The 23,353-nt window shown below is 40.2% G+C and overlaps 1 protein-coding gene across 3 annotated transcripts in view; it reads left to right on the top strand.

The window, feature by feature from the left end:
• RPAP2 (RNA polymerase II associated protein 2) overlaps positions 1–23,353 on the top strand; it is a 68,344-nt gene that overhangs the window by 13,139 nt on the left and 31,852 nt on the right. For 2 of the 3 annotated variants that reach the window (XM_077823951.1, XM_077823950.1), the window contains exons 7-11: positions 3,088–3,123; positions 3,563–3,607; positions 4,097–5,045; positions 9,311–9,405; positions 12,387–12,467. In XM_077823951.1, coding sequence (XP_077680077.1) covers positions 3,088–3,123; positions 3,563–3,607; positions 4,097–5,045; positions 9,311–9,405; positions 12,387–12,467 — 1,206 coding nt within the window. The remainder of the gene's footprint in view (positions 1–3,087; positions 3,124–3,562; positions 3,608–4,096; positions 5,046–9,310; positions 9,406–12,386; positions 12,468–23,353) is intronic. The other variant, XM_077823952.1, reaches the window with a different exon arrangement.

Here is a 23,353-nt window from a genome sequence, read left to right as displayed (position 1 = left end):
TAGACTATAAGCTCTTCGGGACTGGGCCTGTCTGTCGTTACTAGCACTCCGTTGATGTTATATAAAAATAATAATTAGATGTAAATCTGTAAAGACTATCTGAAATCCTTTCAAGAGCAAAGAATAAAGTTATCTCATTGAAAACCTGGAGAATTTTGCATGATACTGCAATATAAATAGTATTTTTGACATGTTATATTCTCATCTTGAGATTTCAGACTTAAAACACTGAGATGAATGGGACAGTTCACATCCATCAGAGCTATTGTTTCTGTGGACTGAAGAAGACAGCACTGCATTGGTTTTCTTTTGGTTCATGTTTAGAAGGTTTCCTTGCAGCCATAGGAGCTAGAAACAATTTTAAAAATAAATATCCAAAGCAGTGGTTCTCAACCAGGGGTTTGTGTACCCTGGGGGTACGCAAAAGTCTTCCAGGGGGGTACATTAACTCATGTAGACATTTACCTAGTTTTACAACAGGCTACATAAAAAGCATGAGTGAAGTCAGTACAAATTAAAATTTCATACAGACAATGACTTGTTTATACTGCTCTATATACTATACACTGAAATGTAAGTGCAATATTTATATTCCAGTTGATTTATTTTATAGTTATATGGGGAAAATGAGAAAGTAAACAATTTTTCAGTAATAGAATGCTGAGACACTTTTGTATTTTTAGTTCTGATTTTGTAAGCAAGTAGTTTTTAAGTGAGGTGAACCTTGGGGGTACACAAGACAAATCAGACTCACTCCTGAAAGGGGTACTGTAGTCTGGAAAGATTGAGAGCCATTCTTGTAGAGCGCTGTTGGTGCTGCAAACAAATAAAAAAGCAAGCTAATTTTAAGTCCCAATAGACATTTTTGGTGGGGAGAAGATCCATTGAACACTTCTTAAATGGGCAAGAATTGTCAGGGTGTCTTTCTAAAAGCAGTATTACATTTTCCTTTTGGTTTATAACAAAAATGTGTTTCTAAATATGCTGGATATATTGACTGCTAAGCTTCATTTTAAATCAGCAGTTGGTTAGAATTAGGGCTGTCAATTAATTGCAGTTAAGTCACGCGATTAACTCCAAATAATTAATCACGATTTAAAAAATTAATAGCAAATAATCACACTGTTAAACAATAGAATACCAACTGAAATTTATGAAATATTTTTGATTTTCTACAGTTTCACGTATATCTATTTCAGTTACAACACAGAATACAAAGTGTATGGTGTTCGCTTTATATAATTTTTTATTACAAATATTTGCACTGTAAAAATGATAAACAGAAGAAATAGTATTTTTCAGTTCATCTCATACAAGTACTTTAGTGCACTTTCTTTATCATGAAAGTGCAACTTACAAATGTAGATTTTGTTACATAACTGCACTCAAAAACAAAACAATGTAAAACTTTAGAGCCTGCGAGTCCACTCAGTCCTACTTCTTGTACAGCCAGTCGCTAAGAGAAATAAATTTGTATACATTTACGGGAGATAATGCTGCCCACTTCTCAATTACAATGTCACCTGAAAGTGAGAATGGGCATTCAAATGGCACTGTTGTAGCTGGTGTCGCAAGATATTTATGTGCCAGATGCGCTAAAGATTCATATGCCTCCTCACACTTCAGCTATACTTCCAGAGGACATGCTTCCATGCTGATGATGCTTATTAAAAAAAAATTCATTAATTAAATTTGTGACTGAACTCATTGGGGGAGAATTGTATGTCTCCTGCTCTATTTTACCCACATTCTGCTATATATTTCATGTCATAGCGGTCTCGGATGATGACCCAGCACGTTATTCGTTTTAAGAATACTTTCACTGCAAATTTGACAAAATGCAAAGAAGACATCAATGTGAAATTTCTAAAGATAGCTACAGCACTTGACCCAAGATTTAAGAATCTGAAGTGCCTTCTAAAATCTGAGAGGGACGAGGTATGGAGCATGCTTTCAGAAGTCTTAAAAGAGCAACACTATCTGATGCGGAAACTGCAGAACCCAATCCACCAAAAAACAAAATCAACCTTGTGCTGGAGGCATGTGACTCATGATGATGAAAATGAACATGTGTTGGTCTACACCGCTTTGGATGGTTATCAAGCAGAACCTGTTGTCAGCATGGACGCATATCCCCTGGAATGGTAGTTGAAGCATGAAGGGGCATATGAATCTTTAGTGTGTCCAGCATGTAAATATCTTGCAACACTAGCTCCAATAGTGCCATGCAAACTCCTGTTCTCACTTTCAAGTGACATTGCAATTAAGAAGCAGGCAGCGTTATCTTCTGCAAATGTAAACAAACTTGTTTGTCTGAGTGATTGGCCGAACCAGAAGTAGGACTGAGTGGACTTGTAGGCTGTAAAGTTTTACATTGTTTTATTTTTGAATGAAGGTTTTTTTTGTCCATAATTCTACATTTGTAAGTTCAACTTTCAAGATAAAGAGATTGCACTACAGTACTTATATTAGGTGAATTGAAAAATACTATTTCTTTCTTTTACAGTGGAAATATCTGGAATCAAAAATAAAGTGAGCACTGTACACTTTGTATTCTGTGTTGTAATTGAAATCAATATATTTGAAAATGTAGAAAACATCCAAAAATATTTAAATAAATGGTATTTTATCATTGTTTAACAGTGTGATTAATTGCAATTAATTTTTTTAATCACTTGACAGCCCTACTTAGAATATAAGATGGTTTAAAAATGAGGTTTGGGGAGGTGGGGGGGTATCATAAAAACTTCCCCGAATCATGACTGTGGAAATCCTATTCAAAATTGCTCATGATAGGTTCCTGCAAACACTTACATGAGTAGTTGCTCGTGTGTGTATGTAGCCCTCTGAGTTCTATGGGACTATTCAGAAGAATAAATGTTTGCAGGGTTCAGCCCTAAGGCTGTATATAAAAGCTCCAGTTGTTCATTTTTCAGTATCAGTTATTGGAAAACTGTTCCAAAAATTTGTTAGTCTCTAAGGTGCCACAAGTACTCCTTTTCTTGTTCCAAAAAGATGTTTCAAAAATATCTGTTACTGTGTCACCTTTGAAATTCCTGTTTATTAAATCCTTTATCTTTTTGGCAGACCACCAGACATAGAACTGCTGAAGGAGGGGCAAAGGTACAGCTGAATCAATGATTCTTACATTTAATGTATTCACAGTTGAAAAGGGAAGCCTTTGATTTCCTGTTTTGCTGCAATATATAATGTACCATTGTTGCAGACCACATAAAGGATATTTGCCTTGTTTAGCTTTTTCCTTTGTGATGCTAAAAAGAGTATTTGATCTGTATGATTTAGTGTACAGCTGCTCGTAGCCTGTAACTCTTAATTGAAGCTGTTGAAACCTGACACAAACGCCGTGTTTGTACTCTGCATATTTTGTACCATCGATTCTTTATAAACTAAATGGTACCAATTATATGTGTTGAAAGCTTCTGTGAGTCTTAATATAAAACATTTATGTCTGCAAAATATAAGTCCTACCACTCTTTATTTACTTCCCCCTCTTTGTCAGTTCTGTAAATTGTGATTTTTTTTTTCATGTTTTCCTCTACAGCATTTGGCCATTAGGGGGCAAACACGCATACTCCTGCAAAAACAAGTAATCTATTATCCACTTGTTTTTAATCAGTATACTGTATTTTATTCATATAATGGAAAAATGTGGCTTAATATGCTGGTGTTCACTCTAGATTTTTCAGGTGGTAAAATCTGGCAGCGTAAGTCTGACCTTATGCTCTTTTTTCTTCTAAATTTTGTCAAAGCAAATATATATATTTTTTCTTTTTCTCTCTACCCCTCATTTGCAACATAAGATGTCTGCTGTATGGTGTCTGCAGTCGTCATCCTGATTACTAAACACTAAAACTCTTTAAATTTGAAAAAATTTTCTTAGAAAACAAATCTTATTTAGATCCCTTAGTAAGGGTCTAATTCTTAATGTTAAATAAAATGTTTTGTTTTGTTTGCTAGAACAAAATTATTTGTTCATTCTTAAAATATATGCTATTCAAAATCATCTAGTTTGCAAATGCTACTATAACTGAAGTCTGTCCTGTATTTTAATGATAGTCTATTTCTTCTGTTACAGTGGCCAGTCTGGGGAAGAAGTAAAACTGCATCACGAAGTCATTAAAGTCTCAGATATTGAAAATCCTAAACCATCAGCAAGCCAGTGTGACTCTGGTTCCCACGGCACATACAACGACAGCAGCAGTGATACTGAACAAGAATTTGTTTCCTCTATTCTACCAGGAAATCGATCAAATGCAACCAGTCTGGTGCAACCATTGCACAAAAAAAGTATACTCAAAAAGAAGCCTGGTCAGAATAAAAACTCCACGCATAGAGATAGAGACCATAGAGTGATAAATATCACTGAACAATTAAGTGAGTGCAAATTAGATAACCAGGAAAAAAAGAGTTCTTGTTCTGTTACTGGCATTTCTTCAGACACTATTAAGTCAGAAAACTTAAAAAATCCAGAAAATTGTGAAAGTAGGTGTAATGGTTCACAAGTAGTTTTGCTAGGTGTGAGCAAAAAGGGGGCAGAACAACTGAAAAAAATACTTGCTAAATCAAAGCAGCATATCAAACCTGAATTGAATGCACCAGTTGATTCCCTTACTGCTACACGTAATGTCTTAGATGTGCTTAAGCAGACTTTTATTGAATGGAGGACTGAAGAAACTTACAAGTTTCTCTGTGGTTCCAGCTATGCTACTGTACACTTACCAGAACACACATCAGCTGTTAACTGTGAGAAAGAAGAACTTGATGAGGATGACTTAAAAACAGCAGATGACCTTAATGACGCTGCTGCTGCTGCTGCTACAAAGGAATCTAAAAACAGTTTGAACCAGTCTTTGCCTTTTGGGGGCACAGGTGCAACGGTTAAACCTTTGCCTAGCTATGAAAAGCTAAAAGAAGAAACAGAACTATTAGGACTAAGAGTAAAGGAATTCTATAAAGGAAAATGTCTCTTGGCTGAAGAAGCAACAACACAGGTGGAAGGAGCGGAGCATCCTAGCAATGTTAAAGTAAGTATCCTGAATGTTCTGTATGTTTATACAGTGCTTAATTCAATGGGGCATGTCGTGAGATGTCACCGGCGTGGTGCTCTGCTCTGTTCAATTATGATAACAGTCGGCTGCATGTGTGTGTTCCCTCTGTGTGCTGCCCCAGCTCTGCAGATAGCTGACACAGCAGACCCCAAGAGAACCCCCAATGACCACAGAGTCTGATAAGGTTTATTGTCAAACGAAGCACAGTAATAGTTTCCCGCAGACCCTACAGGACGTACTACGAATATGTGCCCCCTGACAATGGATCAGCTCAGTCAGTGTCTGGATACTCCACTGCCCTCTAGGCCAGACAAAGACAGCCCCTCAGGGGTGCATTCTTATACACAGGTACAAACAAGTTACACATCACTCCTGACGTATTAAGGTACAACACCTCTAAGTGTTAGGGTGCTGCTTCTCACCTTGTACATGTTGGTTCGAACAAAACAACTATCCATCATATTATCCTTTTTACCCTATCTTTAGGCTGGGTCAGCATGTTCTGTGTCGAATGTTTTAGTACTGGACAGGGTGGATTTGATTTAAATCATGATTTAAATCAATTTGATTTAAATCACTAGTCAGGAAGACTCTATTTAATCATGGTTTTCTACATAAAAGTGCATTCTTGTTGGTTGTTATAACCTTAGTGCATATTCTTCACAACTCAGAGATAGGTGTAAGTTTCATTTTTAGAAGGTACACACTATACATTTTTAAAGTGATTTATTTTGAAAACTTTTCAGATTAGTTTTGCAGCTATATCAAAAAATGAATACTAGTGTGGTTATTTCATTGACCAAAAGTAATTGAAGCAGATATTTGTGAAGTCATTGGGAGGTGAACTATCTCCAATTCAACAGGTTAATCATTAATATTTGGAGGATTTTCTTGCCATGCTGTATTACAGGGGTGGCCAACCTGAGCCTGAGAAGGAGCCAGAATTTAGCAGTGTACATTGCCAAAGAGCCACAGTAATATGTCAGCAGCCTCCCATCCGCTCCTCCCCTCCAGCCCCAAGTTCCTCCTGTGCATCGGCATCCCTGCCAATCAGCACCTTCCTCTCCCTCCCTACGCCTCCCGCCCACCCCACCGCAGTCAGCTGTTTTGCAGTGCACAGGAGGCTCTGGTGGGGAGGAGCGAGGGCATGGCAGGTTTGGGGGAAGGGGAAGGGGTGGAGTGGTGGCAGGACCTGGGACAGAGCAGCGGGTTGAGCAGTGAGCACCCCACAGCACATGGGAAAGTTAGCATCTGTAGCTCCAGCCTCGCAGTCATCGCCAATGCAAGGAGCCGCATATTAACCTCTGAAGAGCCACATGCGGCTCCGGAGCCACAGGTTAGCCGCCCCGGTGTATTAGGAGGAGAACGTCACCAGACAGACATTTAAATTGTTTTATTTAACTAAAACAACGTTAAGTATTCTGGATTTTTTTCTTCAACAGCAAACATACAATATTTTAACAAAACAAGCATATGTCCCTCGATTCTCACATTTATCTCAGACTTCTTCTTGTCCAGATCTGTTCCACCCCCAACAATCTTCTATTCATTGAACTTTTTGAAACTTTGCACTTTTAGAGAGAGGTAAGGGATTGACTCTGTGTACACAAATTTGCGGAGGGACAATAGAGTTGAGGTCTGTTATTTCTCACCTCTATATATTATTTATTCATTTAAAAACATTTTTGCTGTTAACAAGCATGTTACCTCTGGAGACACAAATCCATAGTTTGAGAACTGCAAAACTAAGCATCTCTGATGGTATCTTCTAAACTGAGCACTGAGTCCCATTGGGTAGATAGAAAGATTAACCTAAATAATCTATACAGAAGCCTGTGGATCCCCATAAGATTGGGTCCCTAATCCATGAACTATTGGAACTCATTTACAAAACTTTTCTTAAACAGTACACGAATATATCGTCTCATACTATAGAATTAGAATTTATAGTCCCTATTCCATGATAAGATCTCTTTGAGCTATAATGTCTCTTTATCTTTAGATAGGTTTTTTTCCCTCAAAAAGCATTTTGTCAAAAAAATCTAATTTTTTTTTTTTAAAAATCATTGATTTTTATCCACCCTGGTACCGGAATGTTCTGGTACCATCCTGGCACGTGTTTATCTTACTACTGCTTAGTACCTTTTAGGTATGTGTATACGTGCAACATCAGCCCTCTCCTTTCCAGACTCTGAGCAGGACCTGCCTCTTGCTCACAGCTTAACTTTGCTTTATGTCAACAAAATCTTGACCATTACTTTAGTTCAGGCCTTAGGCCTTGTACCGGGCCTCTGATACCAGGGTTTATGTTTCAGGACCTCATCTTACTACAGGGCACTGACCTATATGGCCTCTAGGTACTACCACAATATAAATGTTGATGATAATCTAATAGTAAAATTTCAGCATTGTCACCTTCTGTATGTCACTCTGAAGCTAGAATGTCTGAGACCATGTGATTAGAGAGACAAGATGGGTGAGGTAATATCTTTTATTGGACCAACTTCTGTTGGTGTGAGAGACAAGCTTTTAGCCACACACAGCTCTTCTTCAGGTCTGGAAAAGGTACTTCAAGGGTCACAATTAATTCCAAGGTGGAACAGATCATTTGGCATAGGTAGTTAGCACATATCCTGAAGGATCATTCAAGGTAGAGTGGCCCATTAAAACCTCTTCAGTCATAGGACAAAAAGCAGGGTTTGTGTGTTACAGATTGATGTAATAAGCCATAAATCCAGTGTCTCCACTGAATCCATGGTTTTTAGTGTCTAGCAGAGTTATGAATTTAACCTCCTAGGCTCATTAGTGTGAAGCAATGGAAACAGCTACAAGCATGGCTGAGAGCTCTTTTTCTCTACAGTATCACCAGTCCCAGTCATCATTGGGATTTGCAGTCTGTTGTCATATGTACTGGTAAATAGAGGCACATGACTTCACAATTAACACCTGTGCAGCAGAATGGCTTTCAGCTAGTAATAATAATTAAGGATGGTCAGGTCCTGAGCAATTACCTAGGTTTTGGCTAGCTAATGTAATGAATTCTCATGTTCAGTTTCAACAGCTTGTTAAGTTATAGAATGTCATGGACTAATCAGCTCTTTTAGTGTGCTTTAACTTGGTATAAAGCACAGAAAGGAAGCATTGCTAAGCTGAACTAATGTAAGAATGTTAAAGGTTAAATTAATGCTATCTGGCCATTGTGCAGATGCATAGAGGAAAGACAGGATGGAAGGAGTCTTTTCTTCCACCCAGCCTCTAGGGCTTCTGCACGAGGGCCAAACACAACCAACATCCCTGCTCAGAGAGTACTGGAGTGACTGCTTCCCTTGGAATCACAGAGACTTCCTAGTCTTTCAGATTTCAAAAATTGCAAGGAATCATAGAGCTTTGGGAACTTTTTCACTTTCTAGGTATTAAGTCATCATGTCACAGAGCTTTGCATCTCTTCCTGTCTGTCTGCTGGTAGGAGGATTTATAGACACGAAGAGATGCAAAACTGTATGAGGTTTCACCTCTTCCAAGACCAGTAGGCTATCTCTAAGCATCCAGTTCCTTCTGTCTCCATCGTATGGAGACAGTACTCTGGCTGATTAGACTCAGCTACACATTTTGTATTGGTGTATGTAGTTCTGGGTTTCTTTAAGTTTTAGGAAGTTGTCAATATGAGAAGGAGTAATTTTGCAAATGCTTCTTTTTATTAAATAAAGTAACTGTAGTGTGCTTAAAATGAAAGAAGAGGTTATCTGGGCTCAGGCAGTATGACATAAGACTCCCCCTGAAAAGTTGTCATTAGTTTTTATAAGACATCCTCCATAATGGCTTCTGAAGAAAGGGAAAAAATAGATTAGTAATATAGGTAGGACTGGCTTGACGTGGGAATCCCAACAAATAAGCAAATTGTAATTAAGGCCCAATTTAAATAACAGTTCAGTCCTTCAGGAGCTCATACAGTTCCTAACCAGTCCTGTTCAACTACAACTTCCACTATCCTGAAGCCAGATCACTATTTCTAAAATCTAGCCTTTAGGTTTTGAATATTCTTTCCTTTCATATATGTAAATACTTATTGCACTTGTGCCATTTTTTTCTGTTCAGAAACAGTAACATTTAACCATGGGGAAGACAATCCATAATTGGCCACAATATTGCTTTCATGTATTGACTTTAAAAAATTCAAAAAATTGACTTTACAATTCAAATGTCTACCATGTTTTCATTATTGTTTTTGTATTGTATTATAGGATGACCAGCAGGGTGATCCCATCCTCCCGCTCGTAGATTCTCATGCCCAAATGCAGATTCGAAAGCAGATTGTACTAGAAAAATTGAGGAAAGTGTAAGTATCCCTTCTTTCTCTTTGAGTGCTTATAACTAAATTGTCTCCAACCCAAATTAGCTCAGAATGTGACTGCCCTCTCATTAATCAGTGCCACGTATATTGAGCACATTACACAAGTGCTCTGCAATCTCCATTTGCTGCCTATTAAATTCCATCCAGAAATTAAAATATAACATAAAACCATAAATTCTTTAATGAGCTGGGATTTAGTCGCTTGAGGTATTGTCTCTTTGTGTGTGATACAGCTGTAGTTGTTGTTAGTGGATGTGCTCAATCTGTCAACCTCCTGGATCATAAAGGAAGGGCCTGCGGGCAGGACATCTTACAAGAGGAACTTGCCCCTTTCTTTGGTGTGTCAGAGCCCATGTTTGGTAAGCTTCTGCTCATGTTGTAAAGCTCATTATCCTCCCCCCGCAGAGCGGGGAGGAAGTTGTCACAGAATTGTGGGAGGAGTTAGTGTATATAACTATGGAATACATTCCACTGCAGTTTATGTATTTGATGGATTTTAATGTTTGTTACTGTAAATATGCATGGATCTTAAATAAGGGATAAGTGCTTTCAAGAAGTCAAAATGATCTTGTTGTCTAGATGGAAAACTAACTTCTTTTCCTTGTTTAAAAGAGTTTTCTGATAGACTTTAAAATATGAAGTATTGCGAATAATGTTAACACACTAACTTTAAAGTTGGACTGGAAAATTTTTGCTCGAAATTATAAACGGAACTGTTTGGGGCAGGAAAAGTATCATTACGTCTTGTACAGTATCAAGCATATTGTCACTAAACAGATAAGGCCACATATACACAGAAGAAAGCATAGTTTTGAAAACTGTTAAATAGTTCCAGCAAAGTTCTCACTGAATCGGTTTCTTATACAGATGGCTGATGTGATGAGGCTCATGTGATTTTTTTTTTCCCCCATGCTTTGTCCCTGCCTCAATTAGCTGTAGGCGGCCAAACTACATTAAAGCCTGTCTAAACTGAATTTTAAAAGTTTCCAAACACCATTCCCTTCTCATTGTAGATAGGGCCTTTGTGCACTAAAGAAAAAAGCGTGTGGCACTAAAAATGGCTAAACCAGCAATGGCTAAACCAGTGCTAACCCACAGTGCAGACAAGAAACAGTTGAAGGACCATGAATAACAACTTAGTCTAAAACATTATTATTTTTAAATGGCTATGGCTTGTCTGTGTTGCCTAGGCTACCTTGGCATGATCCCCTTCCCCCCCCCCCCCTTTTTTTAAAGTTCTATTAGCATTTCTTTTCAGAACTGTGTTGTAACAAAATTGATTATTGTTAAACAGAGATCCTAAGAAAACTTGCCAGTATTTCTGCCAGAGTGAATGTTATCACAGCTACCAAGAACATGGTTTGAAATAGTATTATTATACACCTCTGCCCCAATATAATGCTGTCCTGAGGAGCCAGAATATCTTACCGCGTTATAGGTGAAACCTATATCGAACTTTCTTTGATCCATCAGAGCGCCACTTTACCGCGTTATATCCGAATTCGTGTTATATCGGGTGTGACAGGATCGGGCCAGATGGCTACAGAAGAGTGATAGAAGGCAGATATATTAGTCCCAGGTTAAGTAGGTCCCTTTTCCCTGGGTAAGGTAACAGGGAAGGTTCCAGAACAATCAAAGGAACCTTCTGGAAACAATTAAGACAGGCTGATTAGAACACCTGCAGCCAATTAAGAAGCTGCTAGAATCAATGAAGGCAGGCTAATCAGGGCACCTGCGTTTAAAAAGGAGCTCACTTCAGTTTGTGGCGCATGTGTGAGGAGCTGGGAGCAAGAGGCGCTAGGAGCTGAGAGTGAGAACGCGGACTGTTGGAGGACTGAGGAGTACAAGCATTATCAGCAACGAGGGAGAAGGTCCTATGGTGAGGATAAAGAAGGTGTTGGGAGGAGGCCATGGGGAAGTAGCCTAGGGAGTTGTAGCTGTCGCACAGCTGTTCCAGGAGGCACTCTAGACAGCTGGAACCCGGAGTAGAAGGTAGGCCCGGGTTCCCCCCAAACCTCCCAATCCTGGTCAGACACAGGAGGAGTTGACCTGGACTGTGGGTTCATGAAAATGGCCAAACTGAGGGCTGCCGTGAAGCTCTAAGGCGAGCAAATCCGCCAATAAGTGCAAGACCCACCAAGGTAGAGGAGGAACTTTGTCACACGGGGTAGAGGTGTATTATAAAGTCATGTTCTCATTCTCTCATAAATTTATCACATCTGTCACTTATGCTGAACCTTCTTTTATTTCTAGGATGAATTTGATTTGTACCGTCTTTGTGCTCTGTATGTGTGTGTGACATGGGCTCTCAGCTCCTACTATACCTATATATATACCTATGTAATGTTCTATAATTCGGTTGTGTAGTTTCCTCTGACTACTTCTTTTGAACCCAAATAAAATTATGAGGGTAGGAACATTACTCACTTAACAACTAAATCAATTAAACAGCTCTGAGCTGGGTGCAAACTTTTAAGAGGAGTACAAATGCCATTTCTCACTTAAGTAGATATGTTCTAGGTGTGTTATATCCTCCACTTGGAGACTTAATTAAGAAAATTAAATTATTTCACTGCTAAAGAAATCTAAATATTGCAAATTTGAAATAGTTTTGACAGTTAAAATTCCAGTCTTCCATATTGTAAACCTAATTGCTTTTGTAAGAATGCCTTGGCATAACTGACATTGGTAGCTAATTAATAACATAACTTGCTAAGCAGCAAGTATATCAAAAGTCGTATCCTATTATGCTCTTCTACAATAGCTACTTTAAAATGCAGTGATATTGCAGCAATGTCTTCTCTAATGAGTGAATCTGAAGTGTAAACTATATGCCCAATCTAAAGCTCAAAGAAGTCAATATAAGTCTTTCTAGTGATTCCAGTGAGCTTTGGATAACCTTTGCTGAGGAGCAAATGGTTGGGTATAGAAAGAAAGAAAATAACCTAATATCCTTTTGTTTCCAGATTGCCTGCAGTTTTGGGCCCTCTTCAGATTACACTAGGTGACGTTTACATGGAACTGAAAAATCTTGTCAAAACTTTCAGGTAATTTTTCCTGATTGAGTAAATAACATCTAATGTAGACGCAAATGAATTAGGATCAAAGGAATCCCAGTGAAGATTTGCCCTGCTTCAGTAGTAGGTCAGTGTAGGTAACATCATGTTCCCTGTGGACTAACAAGGCAGCCCCATCCCCTGCTCCACTGACTGTGCTCAGGTCACTATGAGTATTTTATATATTTTTAAGAACTAGGCCAGTGGTCTCAGGAGGATGCTGATGAGTCCTTTAAAGATACTACTTCCCTGTCATCTCCTATTAAGCATGGGCTTTTGAGATCGGTCACTTCCTCAGTGCACCCTGCAGCTGGGCTAAATGGGGCTATGGGGTGTGATTAATGATGGTTGCTGCCAACTCCCTGAGCAGAGAGGAAGGTCAAGCTTGGCCCACTCTACTCCTGATTGCAAGGGGAAGGATAGAGAACAGCTAAGAACCATGTTAGTTCCTCACCACAGGAAGCCAGTGATCTTTAATCTCTCCCTATGGCCTCAGTGAACCTAGGTCCCAGGAGCACTGAGGAAGGTGGCAGCACAGACAAAGAGAGTGGTGGTAACTTTTCTAAACACCTACCCACTCTGCAGGTCAGCAGCCCGTTCCTCTTCACTACACAACACAAACTCCATACCCTTGAGCACCAACAAGAAGATGGAGTGATAGCAATTGCTAATTATGAGTGGCCTAGCCATGTTTCAGGACATTGACTTTAGGTGTTGCTGTTTTTGCTCTTGGCCATTCGGTGCAACCCAAGAATTTTTAAAAACACTTTTCTTGTGGCATTTATATTTTAATGAGTAGAATGTCAGTTCCACTTGAACCCTTAATTTTGGCTAACATCTTCAAAGACCAGGTTAGACTAAAGAGCTGTAGCAGGGACTTGTAAAGACAGAAAACATTTTTTTATGCTGACGGAGGTGGCACGCATGACTTTTTAAAAATTTAATTGCTATAATTGCTGTTTTCTAAAATAAATCCTGATTAACTCCACACTTTCTCCTAGCGACTATGCCAAAAATATGTAAAGGGTTAGGGAAGAGCTTCTTTCATATGTGCTAGAGTTGGAGAAGTATACCCCACATACACGAATGACCTGGGTTTACAGAAATGTAGGATTTTTAGTCAGTCTGTAATGCTAAATTCATAATAGTCCCCTCAGCCTGATTGAGTTCTCTGGATTGCTGAAACTAGTATGAATTCTGGCATACTCCCACCATGGGCCTTTGTAACAGTAGTGTCTCAGCACCAAAACAGTAGTGTGTCAGCACCAAAACAGACTTCTTTCAAAAGCATACCTGAAAGCAATTTGGACATGTTAGTTAAATTTGGCTCCCTATTATTAAGATTTTGACATGCAGATTTTACCATCTTCATTATTATTTGTTAGGACCTGTTGCGCAATAGCCCAATTGAACTTTTATTGCCAATTTATTGTAAATATGATCTGAATTGCAACCTGCCTGAGGACTCTCACTGTTATGTTTCACCTTTTTTTTTTTTTAAACTCCTCCTAAATATATGAAACAGCGCCTTAACAATATTCCAACCTTTAGTGCTGAAACAAAATAGAACAAAATCTTTCTTATTAATTGTATCTGATGATGCTTGAGTTGTCTTTTGAGTCAGTTAATGTTGAGACCTTTTTGCAACACTTTTGGATAAGGGGTGAGTTGAAGGCCATTCGTAGCCAATTGGGAGTTCTTCTAATGTGGAGGATCTTAGATGAACTCTTTCCTTAGCAGTTGGTTTGCGTTTAATTGCAGTTTTGGAATTTTTTTTCTACATATTGAATTTATTGTAGCACCTAGAGCAATGAGTAGGTGCTTTAGGAACCTAAATAAAGTAAATATTTTGAATTCACTTCATTGATGCTGAGAACAAGATTACAAAATACAAGATGCATAGTGTGGGGCCAAATTCTCCACTTCAGTTATCCGTAGAATCAATTCAACTAAACCTACATTTATTTTTCCTTCATACTGCTCCTAGCAAGAAGGAACAATTTGTTGGGCCTTTTCTCCATCTGTACCTGGACTTCTGCTGTAGCAGAAGCTGGTGGCAAATACTGCCTCATGGACCTGAGGATAAAAGCAGTGGTCATTTATGCATAGATCTCCAATCTTGCAAATGCTTATGTGCCCAGGCTTAACTTTACTCACATGAGTAGTCTCATTGATTTCGGTTTGAATACTCACAAGGGACAGTTAAACCATTTGCTGAAGTAGTTGGAAGATTCAGGGCCTTAAGTACCACTTACTATGTTAATGGGGTTGAAATGCTGAATAAAATAATGAGTGGGCACCTCTGACAAACAAGTTCTCTTTTCTGCTTCCTGTACTGGAAGGACTTCAGGGTGAAAAATCGTTGAAGGCCCATCATAGGGGATAAAATACATGGTCATAATGTGGGAGAGTTTAGTTAAAGGGTAAAAGAGAATGTGGTGAACTGAGCAACAGCAATTTTCAGCTCCATTGGTTTTTAAAGGAACACTTGCCGTTCAGCCTCTTTTGGGCAGCATTTTATTCAATCACCACTGCTGGGAAGCGCTCTGAAGAGATTTCTGGAGACATTTCAGAATGGTTATAGTTCTTCCCAAGCAAAGTCCCTCAGTGCCTATAAGCTTTTGTTACAAAAACTGAGATGCCAACTCTTCAGTCTGCCAGGGCACTTTGTTAAAGACCAAGAGAAAATTAGGTATTTACATAGAAATCTATGTTAAATTACTAAATGAGTAAATTAGAGACATAAGGCAGGTGAGGTAATATCTTTTATTGGACCAACTACTGATAAAACTGATCAAAATAAATACTTTTTCACCCAATGCACAATCGGCCCATAGAACTCCTTGTCCCAAGATACCACAGAAGATAAGAGCTTAGCAGGATTTTTAAAAAATGATTGGACACTTTATACAGATAACCAGAATATCCAGAGTTGTTATAGTATGGACAAAAAAGCAGGAATTTGGATATAATTACTTATGCACTAAACCAGTCCTTAATGGAAGTTAGGAATAAACTTTTCCTAGGGCATGTTATTCGATAACTGCCTATTGCAGTTTTCTTGCACCTTAATCTGAAACATCTGATGCTGGCCACATTCTGAGATAGTGTACTAGATCTGATTCAGTATGGTAATTCCTATGTTCTTGGCACTTCATCTGTAAGTTTCCTTTCAAGGTGACCACCTGCCTCTCGGAGCACTGGGAGGTAGTATGTTCTATCCCTGGGGTGAGCGAGCCCTTGTACTGAAAAAGAACTTCTTTTCTGAAAATTCTAGATTGTTGGGTCTCAGAGCCAAGTTTTGGCCCAAAAGCACTGTGGAGGTGCTTGAATCTTGTCTCCCACTTGTGTCCTATTCATGTTAGAGGCAAGGATCAGGCCATTACACTATTCTTGCCAGAGGGGAAACTGATCAATGATGAATCGCTCAGGCAGGAGCTGACATTAATGAGAAAATGTACCAAAGTAAAACTATAGATGATTGGCGTTTTGATGCTAAAAGAAATACGACCTCCTGCATGCATTTGCCTTTTCTTGTGTTTTTTGTTTAACCCAATTGTTACCTGAAGTTTGGGCTTCTTTATTGCTCCTGAAACTTCCCATGTCAAAATTAGCTTTTTCTTCTTTGAGCAATTGTTTCTGTGGGTACTCCGCATCAGGTGTGCATATACCTGTGTGCCTCTGATCAGAAACTTTTGGTAGGAGTATCTGCGTGGTCCATGTCTGTGTGCTGTACATTCTTGTGCTCCAATCCGAGGGCATATAAGGCAAACTGGACCTGCCACTGCTCCAGTTACTTCTCAACTGCCCACAGCATGAGACGAGGCGCTGTGATATCTGTGAATTAGCGTGGACCTCTAGTCCTAGCTAACTTTCTTCAGCTTATCCGTAAATTTGTATTGTTTTTTACTTACCTTGCACGCTTTTTGTGTGGTCTTTTCATTCCCCCCACCTTCTTTTTCACAGTCAGGGTTCTAAAACCTGCCAGATGTGAGAGGGTCTTTTTCCCCTCAGCAAGTCATTCCAGCTATCTCCACTGTCTGGGGGCGACACACATCGTGCCAACATGCAAGATCTTCATCAGATTTGAAAGCAGACCCAGGAAGCTGAGGGAGGCTAAACTTAAGCTGCTTCCCATGGTGCATTCTGTGCAACCTTCCTCCAACTAGGGCCCACCAATAGCCCTAACTAAGTGTATCAGGGTCAGCCAAGCAAAGCTCTCCTTCAACTTCTACGGCTCTGTCTCTGCTGGGTAAGAACCATGGGGCAGCTCCAGAGACTAGCTCAAAAAAGAAGAGACCTAAGTCCACTGATAGAGGGGCATTGAAGAAAGGGGGTACTTTGCCTCAGAAATCTACAATGAGATCTCATGTCCCATCTCAGGTACAGTCAAGGCTTCTAGAGCCTCCTGTACTGTACTTCCTGCACTAACTAAAAGACTTCTAGTGGTACTTGCACTGAAAAGTTTCTTGATACTCAGCCCTACCTGGTACCGATGGAAGTACCTGGTTTGGAACCAGCCAGGCAAAAGAACTCTGCCACCTCAAAAGATGGGTACTGGCACCAGCTGCCCCAGTCCCTACCCCTCCAGCAGGGCACAAACACCAGGAGCATTCTGATCACGACCCTTTGCCATCTTCAGTACTAGTGGCTTCAGCTACAGCAGACTTAGCTTTCCAGTGTCCTGCCTCTCCTGTACCGAGCAGATTCCTGTTCCTGAAAAATCTCCTAGTCTCTGAGCAGCCCAGGTCTCCCCTACAAATGGTACCGAAGAAAACCACTTCTCCAGAGCACTCTCTGGTACCAATGAGATCAGCTCCCGCCTTCAGTAGAGGGGAAGACTCCTCTTTTGACTCCAGAAATCTCAGGGTTTCACCACCTGCTCGTTCAGATCTCCCTCCACAGAAGTCTATTCTGAAAGAGTTTTACCAGGACCCAGGCACATGCAAGCCCCTCAACAGCCCTCTTGGTACGACTGTCCACCACCTTTCCCCTATACCCCACCTCAAGGGCTCTTCTGGAATCCCTGGGCCACATGTGAGGAGACCAGTCCTATAGAGCACAACTTCTCAATAGGACCATGAGGAGAGAGAGCTACCTGTTTCTCAGTACCCTCTTCACTTGTCCTCTAGTTAGGAGGAACCCTTTGAGGAACAAGAACTGAGGGCTGATTGGGAAGCTACACCACCCACTGATAAATCCTCTTCTTCTCCATATGGGGCTGTAATGCTGCTTTCCCAATTTCCTGTGCAGTTGACTTCAAACACAAGACTTCATGAAAAGAATAACTGAGTCTGCAAATCCCTCTGGAAGACGTGCAGATTGGCAAGAAAAACCATCTTGAACAAAGGCTGTACCTTGCTAGTTTTAGACTTTTAGATGCATGTTTTCACTTGCACATGGTTTGGGGGAAATTTGGGACTAGGAGTATGTTGGGATCACTTTGCTGATTGTAACCAAGGCTGGTGGAAGCCAGAGTGGAGCTCTGGGGCTGTAGACAGGCCGCTGGGATCAGAACTGCTGAACCAGGCTGGCTGCATAGCACCCAAACACTCAGGGTCTGATGTGCATGCTTGTTGCTGACTGAATATCACAGGCTGGGAGCTACAGTATCAAAACATTGTGATGCGCTTGGGATTACAGGGTAACAGGTGACGCAACCCCTTACTGTTCTGGATTGCACCCCAAACCTTATGACAGCCGTTCATCCTGGTTACAGTTATCCGAGGAAGGTCCAGAGCACAACGGAGGATCGTCTGTTCAAGGCCACCAAGCTGTTTGTTGACACCATGAATAAATCCCTCCACTCCAGAATTCCAGAGCAAATCTTCAGTACTTAGGAATCTATTATTCTGCAAGCAAAAGCAGGTACAGCAGACCACAGACCTCCAAAGGTCCTGCCCCATCCAGTTTCAAACATATCACAGGGCCACAGCGCCATCTAAGAAAAGATCTTGGTTCCAAAAGAAAAGACCATCTAGCTTCATCTCTCTGGTCATCTAGCTGTCAACCTTCACCAAGCAGCTGTTTTGATATATTGGTTGAGAGTCATGAGCATGGATCCTAGAAATCGGTTTGCCATGGAAAAACTTGGAATTCGTATTTTCCCCAGAGAATCTATAGTTTTTACATTTTTGTGAAAAAAGAAAAACATATATTAACTATAACTAAATTTTACTGAAAGTACCAGTGTCTCTTATTCAGTGTGCGCAACCTTCCCCTATTGTGGTTGATTTTTTTTAATATGCTTTAAATTTACACAGCTAAACATACTCCAATAAACTGCTTCCAGCGTATAGAGGTTATTCAGCAGTGTAAAGGGGTTAGTGTTTTAATGCCTCTCAAATTTCACTTCATCCTCCAAATGTGAGTAATTAAAGTTATGAAAAGACCACCTCATACATCCACGTTAACCAGTACATTCAGTTATCCATCTTTTACCCTAAATTGCACAACTCTAGGGTGGAAGCTAGTCTACACACTCTGAACGTTGGGAGGGCACTAGTGTTCTGCCTAGAAAGAACTAGGCAAAGCCTCTTCTAGACTCTTTGTCGCCTTTGTAGACAGAATGAAAGGAACCCCTGTTTCTACCCAAAGGCTATCCATATTGGTCACTGGGTGCATTTTGTCATGCTGCAAACTCTCGACCGTGCATCCTCCCTCAAGAGTGACTGCCCACTCCACTCGGACACAGTCTACCCCTATGGCTTTGCTCAAGAATGTCCCATCAAAGGCATCTGTAAAGCTGTCACCTGATCATCTATTCACACCTTTTACCAGTACTACACCACAGTTAAGGCCTTACATTTTCAGGTTTTATTTTAAAATTTCCTGGGAATTTATCAATATTTTTATTCCAAAATTTTTAAAAGTGAAAATTGGTAAATCCTGAAAACAAAGGACAGCAGTAGTTATGGGCAGCAGTACCCAAAGGGTGCAGCTTTCTGCGCCCTGTCACTGCAGCGGTCAAACAATCTCAGCTGCCAGAACCTGGCTCCCTTCCTCTTCACAGTGCAGGAGCTGAAGAGCTGAGGTCAGGACGGGACTGTCTGGCAGGGGAAACGGGCTGCATTGAAAGGCCCAAATACCAGGGACAGTACTCAGGGGGTGCAGACTTCTGCTCCCTGTGGGCCTGTCACTGCAGTGGTTGTGTGGTCTCAGCTGCTGGGACCCAACACCCTTCTCGTCTCGCAGCAGCAGGGACTCTTCAAGGGCGGAGCCAGGTGCTGGCTCACCCAAAATTTGATGGAAATTGCTAAAACCCGAATATTTACTTTTTTAAAAATGTACGGATTTACTGATTTTTCTCCAGGAAATAGTGAAAACCAAAGTGTATGTTTCTAAGTCTGATGCAGCCTTTGGGATGGCTGTTCTCCAATCTGGGCTAAATAGGACTTCGCAGCGCCATCCCCCGTAGCCTGGACACTACAAAAGTCACCTGAAATGGAGCGCTAATAGGGGCAATTACTCAAAGAAGAAGGAGAAGTTACTTACTCATATAATAACTTGAGTTCTTCAAGATGTTTTGTCCCTACGGGTGCTACACCCTCCTTCTCTTCTTTGGAGTCCCAGCATTAGGCCAGAATTCATGGTGGAGAAGGAACTGGAGCAGCGGTGGGTCCACCCTGCCTTATATGCCCTCAGATCAGAACAAGTGTACAGCAGTGGTGGGCAACCTGCAGCCCGCGGGCCACATGCAGCCCATCAGGGTAAGCTGATTGTGGGCCGTGAGACATTTTGCGGACGTTGACTGTCCGCAGACATAAACCTCTGCAATTCCCAGTGGCCGTAGTTCACAGTTCCCGGCCAATGGGAACCGCAGGAAGCGTCAGCCAGCATGTCCACTGGTCTACAGAATGCCTGCGCAGGTCACGTGGACACTGCTACCAAAAATCTCTAATCTGAGACACATAGGCATGCATTGACACCTGAAGTGGAGTATCTGTAGGGACAAAACATCTCAAAGAACGCAAGTTACTGTACAAATAAGTAACATCTCTTTTTACATGCTGTGCTCCTGTCGACTGAGGGGAGGCAAGATTTATATTTTCTCTCTTTACCTTTTATTTTTGATTCCTAGGTTGTTGTTTTTTCCTTCACCTGTCATCCTTGTGCTACTCTGATTCTGTTCGCCGAACAGGTTTATATGCCTTCACATGCTGCTAATGCAGCTCTGCGGGTCATATCTCCATCTACAGGGATGGAGGAAATATTGCAGCTGGATTTAATACTGCTTTTCCCCTTCTATTGTAGGCTGTGCTGTATGAAGCAAACCTGCTTCAGTACTGTGTGGGGTTTGACACCAACCAAACTACCAGAATGACCAGTTTGAATCTTATGGGATCTTGGGGGCATTCTCTGGCTTTCAGCACCTAGTCATCTAGCCCTACTTGACCTAAGCAAATTTGCTGCAGTTTCTCTCTTTAAAACTTGTAGGACTTTTTGTCATACTTTTTAACAGAAAATTAGAACTCTGCAAACCCAAATCATAGGCTTAAACTTCTACTTTTAAAACATTGCTGCTAGGTTTTTTCCCCACAACATATGTTTAAAAGATATAATTGTACTGACGTTTTTCTCCCCTCCCTCACAGATTGTTTTGAAGTAGCAGCTTTGGCTAAAGATAAGACAACGAATTAGTGAACCATTTTTAGTGGGGGCCTTGCACTTGACTGTTTTTTGAAAGCTTTAGTCTTCAGACGCCGTGGTGTTGACACACAGCTTGTTTTTGAAAGTGATTGCCCTTTCACTGCTCCTGATTATTTAAGGCTTCACAGCTGTAGGTTGCATGCTTTAGTCTGATCTTCCTAAAATGGCTTTTTTAAAACAGTTGCACAAGTGCTGTAGGACAGGTATTGTACCAAAAGGTTACTGGTTGTGAAATCTTGACTAGTCATCCAATCCAGTGACAGTACTGCGTCAACCAATCTATATTACTGCATCCAGCAGGTTATCGGTGTCTTCTGACTACCTCTACTGTAAATAGCATATTGATGGCAATGACTAGTGTTGAGACCTTGCCAATCAATACTAACATTGAATAAGAGTTAATTGACACAAATAACTACATCTCTTAGTTTGTGTACAAGAATGACGCCTTCTTGTGCTCTAATCAATAATGGCTCCTTGTAGAGCACTGAAACAAAGCTGCTTTCTCTGCTATTTGACAGCGTTTTCCCAAGTGATTTAGAGCTGTCTCTTCCATTGTATCTCATCAAAGCAGATTAACTGGAATGTTACATATGAATTGCCTGTCAAGATGATTCCATCAGGCATTTCTTAGTAGTTTTTATCACTGTCATCAGTATTGAGTCAAGACCTTAAAGTCCTTGTTTTGTCTCATATTCTCTAAACAGAAAAGAGTAACCGTTTAGCACATATTAACTTTTTGTTGCTAGACACTGCCTTGAGCAATTTCATATAGTAATCAGTGCATGCTGGTTTGTTTCAGACAATCCATGTTATTTAACCAAAAATACTGGTTATGTTATATGACATGGCCATTTCGTTTAATAAAATTAACATTGAGTATTAAAGCATAGGAAGGAAATAATACAGATGGAGATGCACTGCTTCAGTAGTCATGGCTGATACTTATAAAATTTGTATTTAAACTATAGTTAAACACTTATCTTGTTTTGAAGAATCACCTGGATTCACTGGGGATGGGGAGAAACAACACTGTTGTTTTAGTTTTTAACTTACAAAAGAAATTCCCTATCTCTGCCACCTGCTCAGGCAGATAAAGAAATACTAAATGTTCATATATAGAGTGCTTTTCGCTAAAGATGAATAGAAAAGTGTTAGGTTTCCAAACCAATAACCACAGATACGTGTAATGCCAAGAATGAGAAGGTAGTTAGTTGAAATTAGTTACTATGCTGAGGAAATAAAGCAGGAAAGGGAAGCAGTGAGGATGTCTTGTTCTCCTTATTGGTCAGATTTGAGTATCTGTTGCTCTTCTATTGAAACCAGGCTAAGCAGAGTTTACAGATTATAATTGGAATTGTGTTTTATGTGTGATTATTTTGAACCACTATATTAGCTGTATGAATTCTGGAATTTTACACAAACTTAGCAAATAACAAGATTGCCAGGGATAAGGTTCCAAAGTGTCAAATGCTTGGATCTTTCGGTTATTTTTTTGTTAACCCTAAATCCTCATTGGGGGGCAATCGTTCCCTTAGGGTGGAAAAGGTCAACCTTAAAACTCAAACTGTTGTTTTTTGTCAGATATTGATAAAAACAAGTGCCATCTATTACTGATTTAAAAGTGACTGTATTTGTAATATTCCCTTATTGCTTGGAAAATAATGTATGATATTATATGGTTTGTGATGTTCTGCTAGGGTAGCAGCTATCATAGTTTGCTATGCATTCAGAACACCAACAGTGCTCTGTCCTGCTGCTGAAATCAGTTTAGGTTATTGGCTAGAAAGCTGTGGCTGTGATTTTGTAACCAGTTAGAGGCATGGCTACCTTTTAAACACAGTTCAGTTTCTGTCACATAGCAGTTTTTGGCAACACAGCAGTTCACACCTGCCTTGCTGCATAACCCTATTTTATTGGAACATTTTGAGAAAACCTGGCTAGTTATTCCATACTACCTCTGCAGGGTATAGATTGTCTAGATGACATGCACACAGAGTCGGGGCAACAGTCTGGCACAATGCACTCTGGGGTGTCCTAGCATACAAAATTGGTGAGGGAAGGAGAAATGGCAGAATAGCTAACATTGCCATGATTACAAAAAGACAACCATGTGATAGGTTGGCCTCTGGCAGGGACAAAACACTGCTAACTGCCATGGTCATAGAATTTTATCTACATTTTGTAAACATAAACCTGTGTAGCGTTAACTATGCCAGTAGTGTGAA

This window comes from Eretmochelys imbricata, chromosome 8 (assembly GCF_965152235.1).
Source record: "Eretmochelys imbricata isolate rEreImb1 chromosome 8, rEreImb1.hap1, whole genome shotgun sequence".
Lineage (NCBI taxonomy): Eukaryota > Metazoa > Chordata > Testudines > Cheloniidae > Eretmochelys > Eretmochelys imbricata.
Note: the sequence above shows the minus strand (reverse complement) of the source record. Positions and strands in the feature narration are given on the sequence as shown.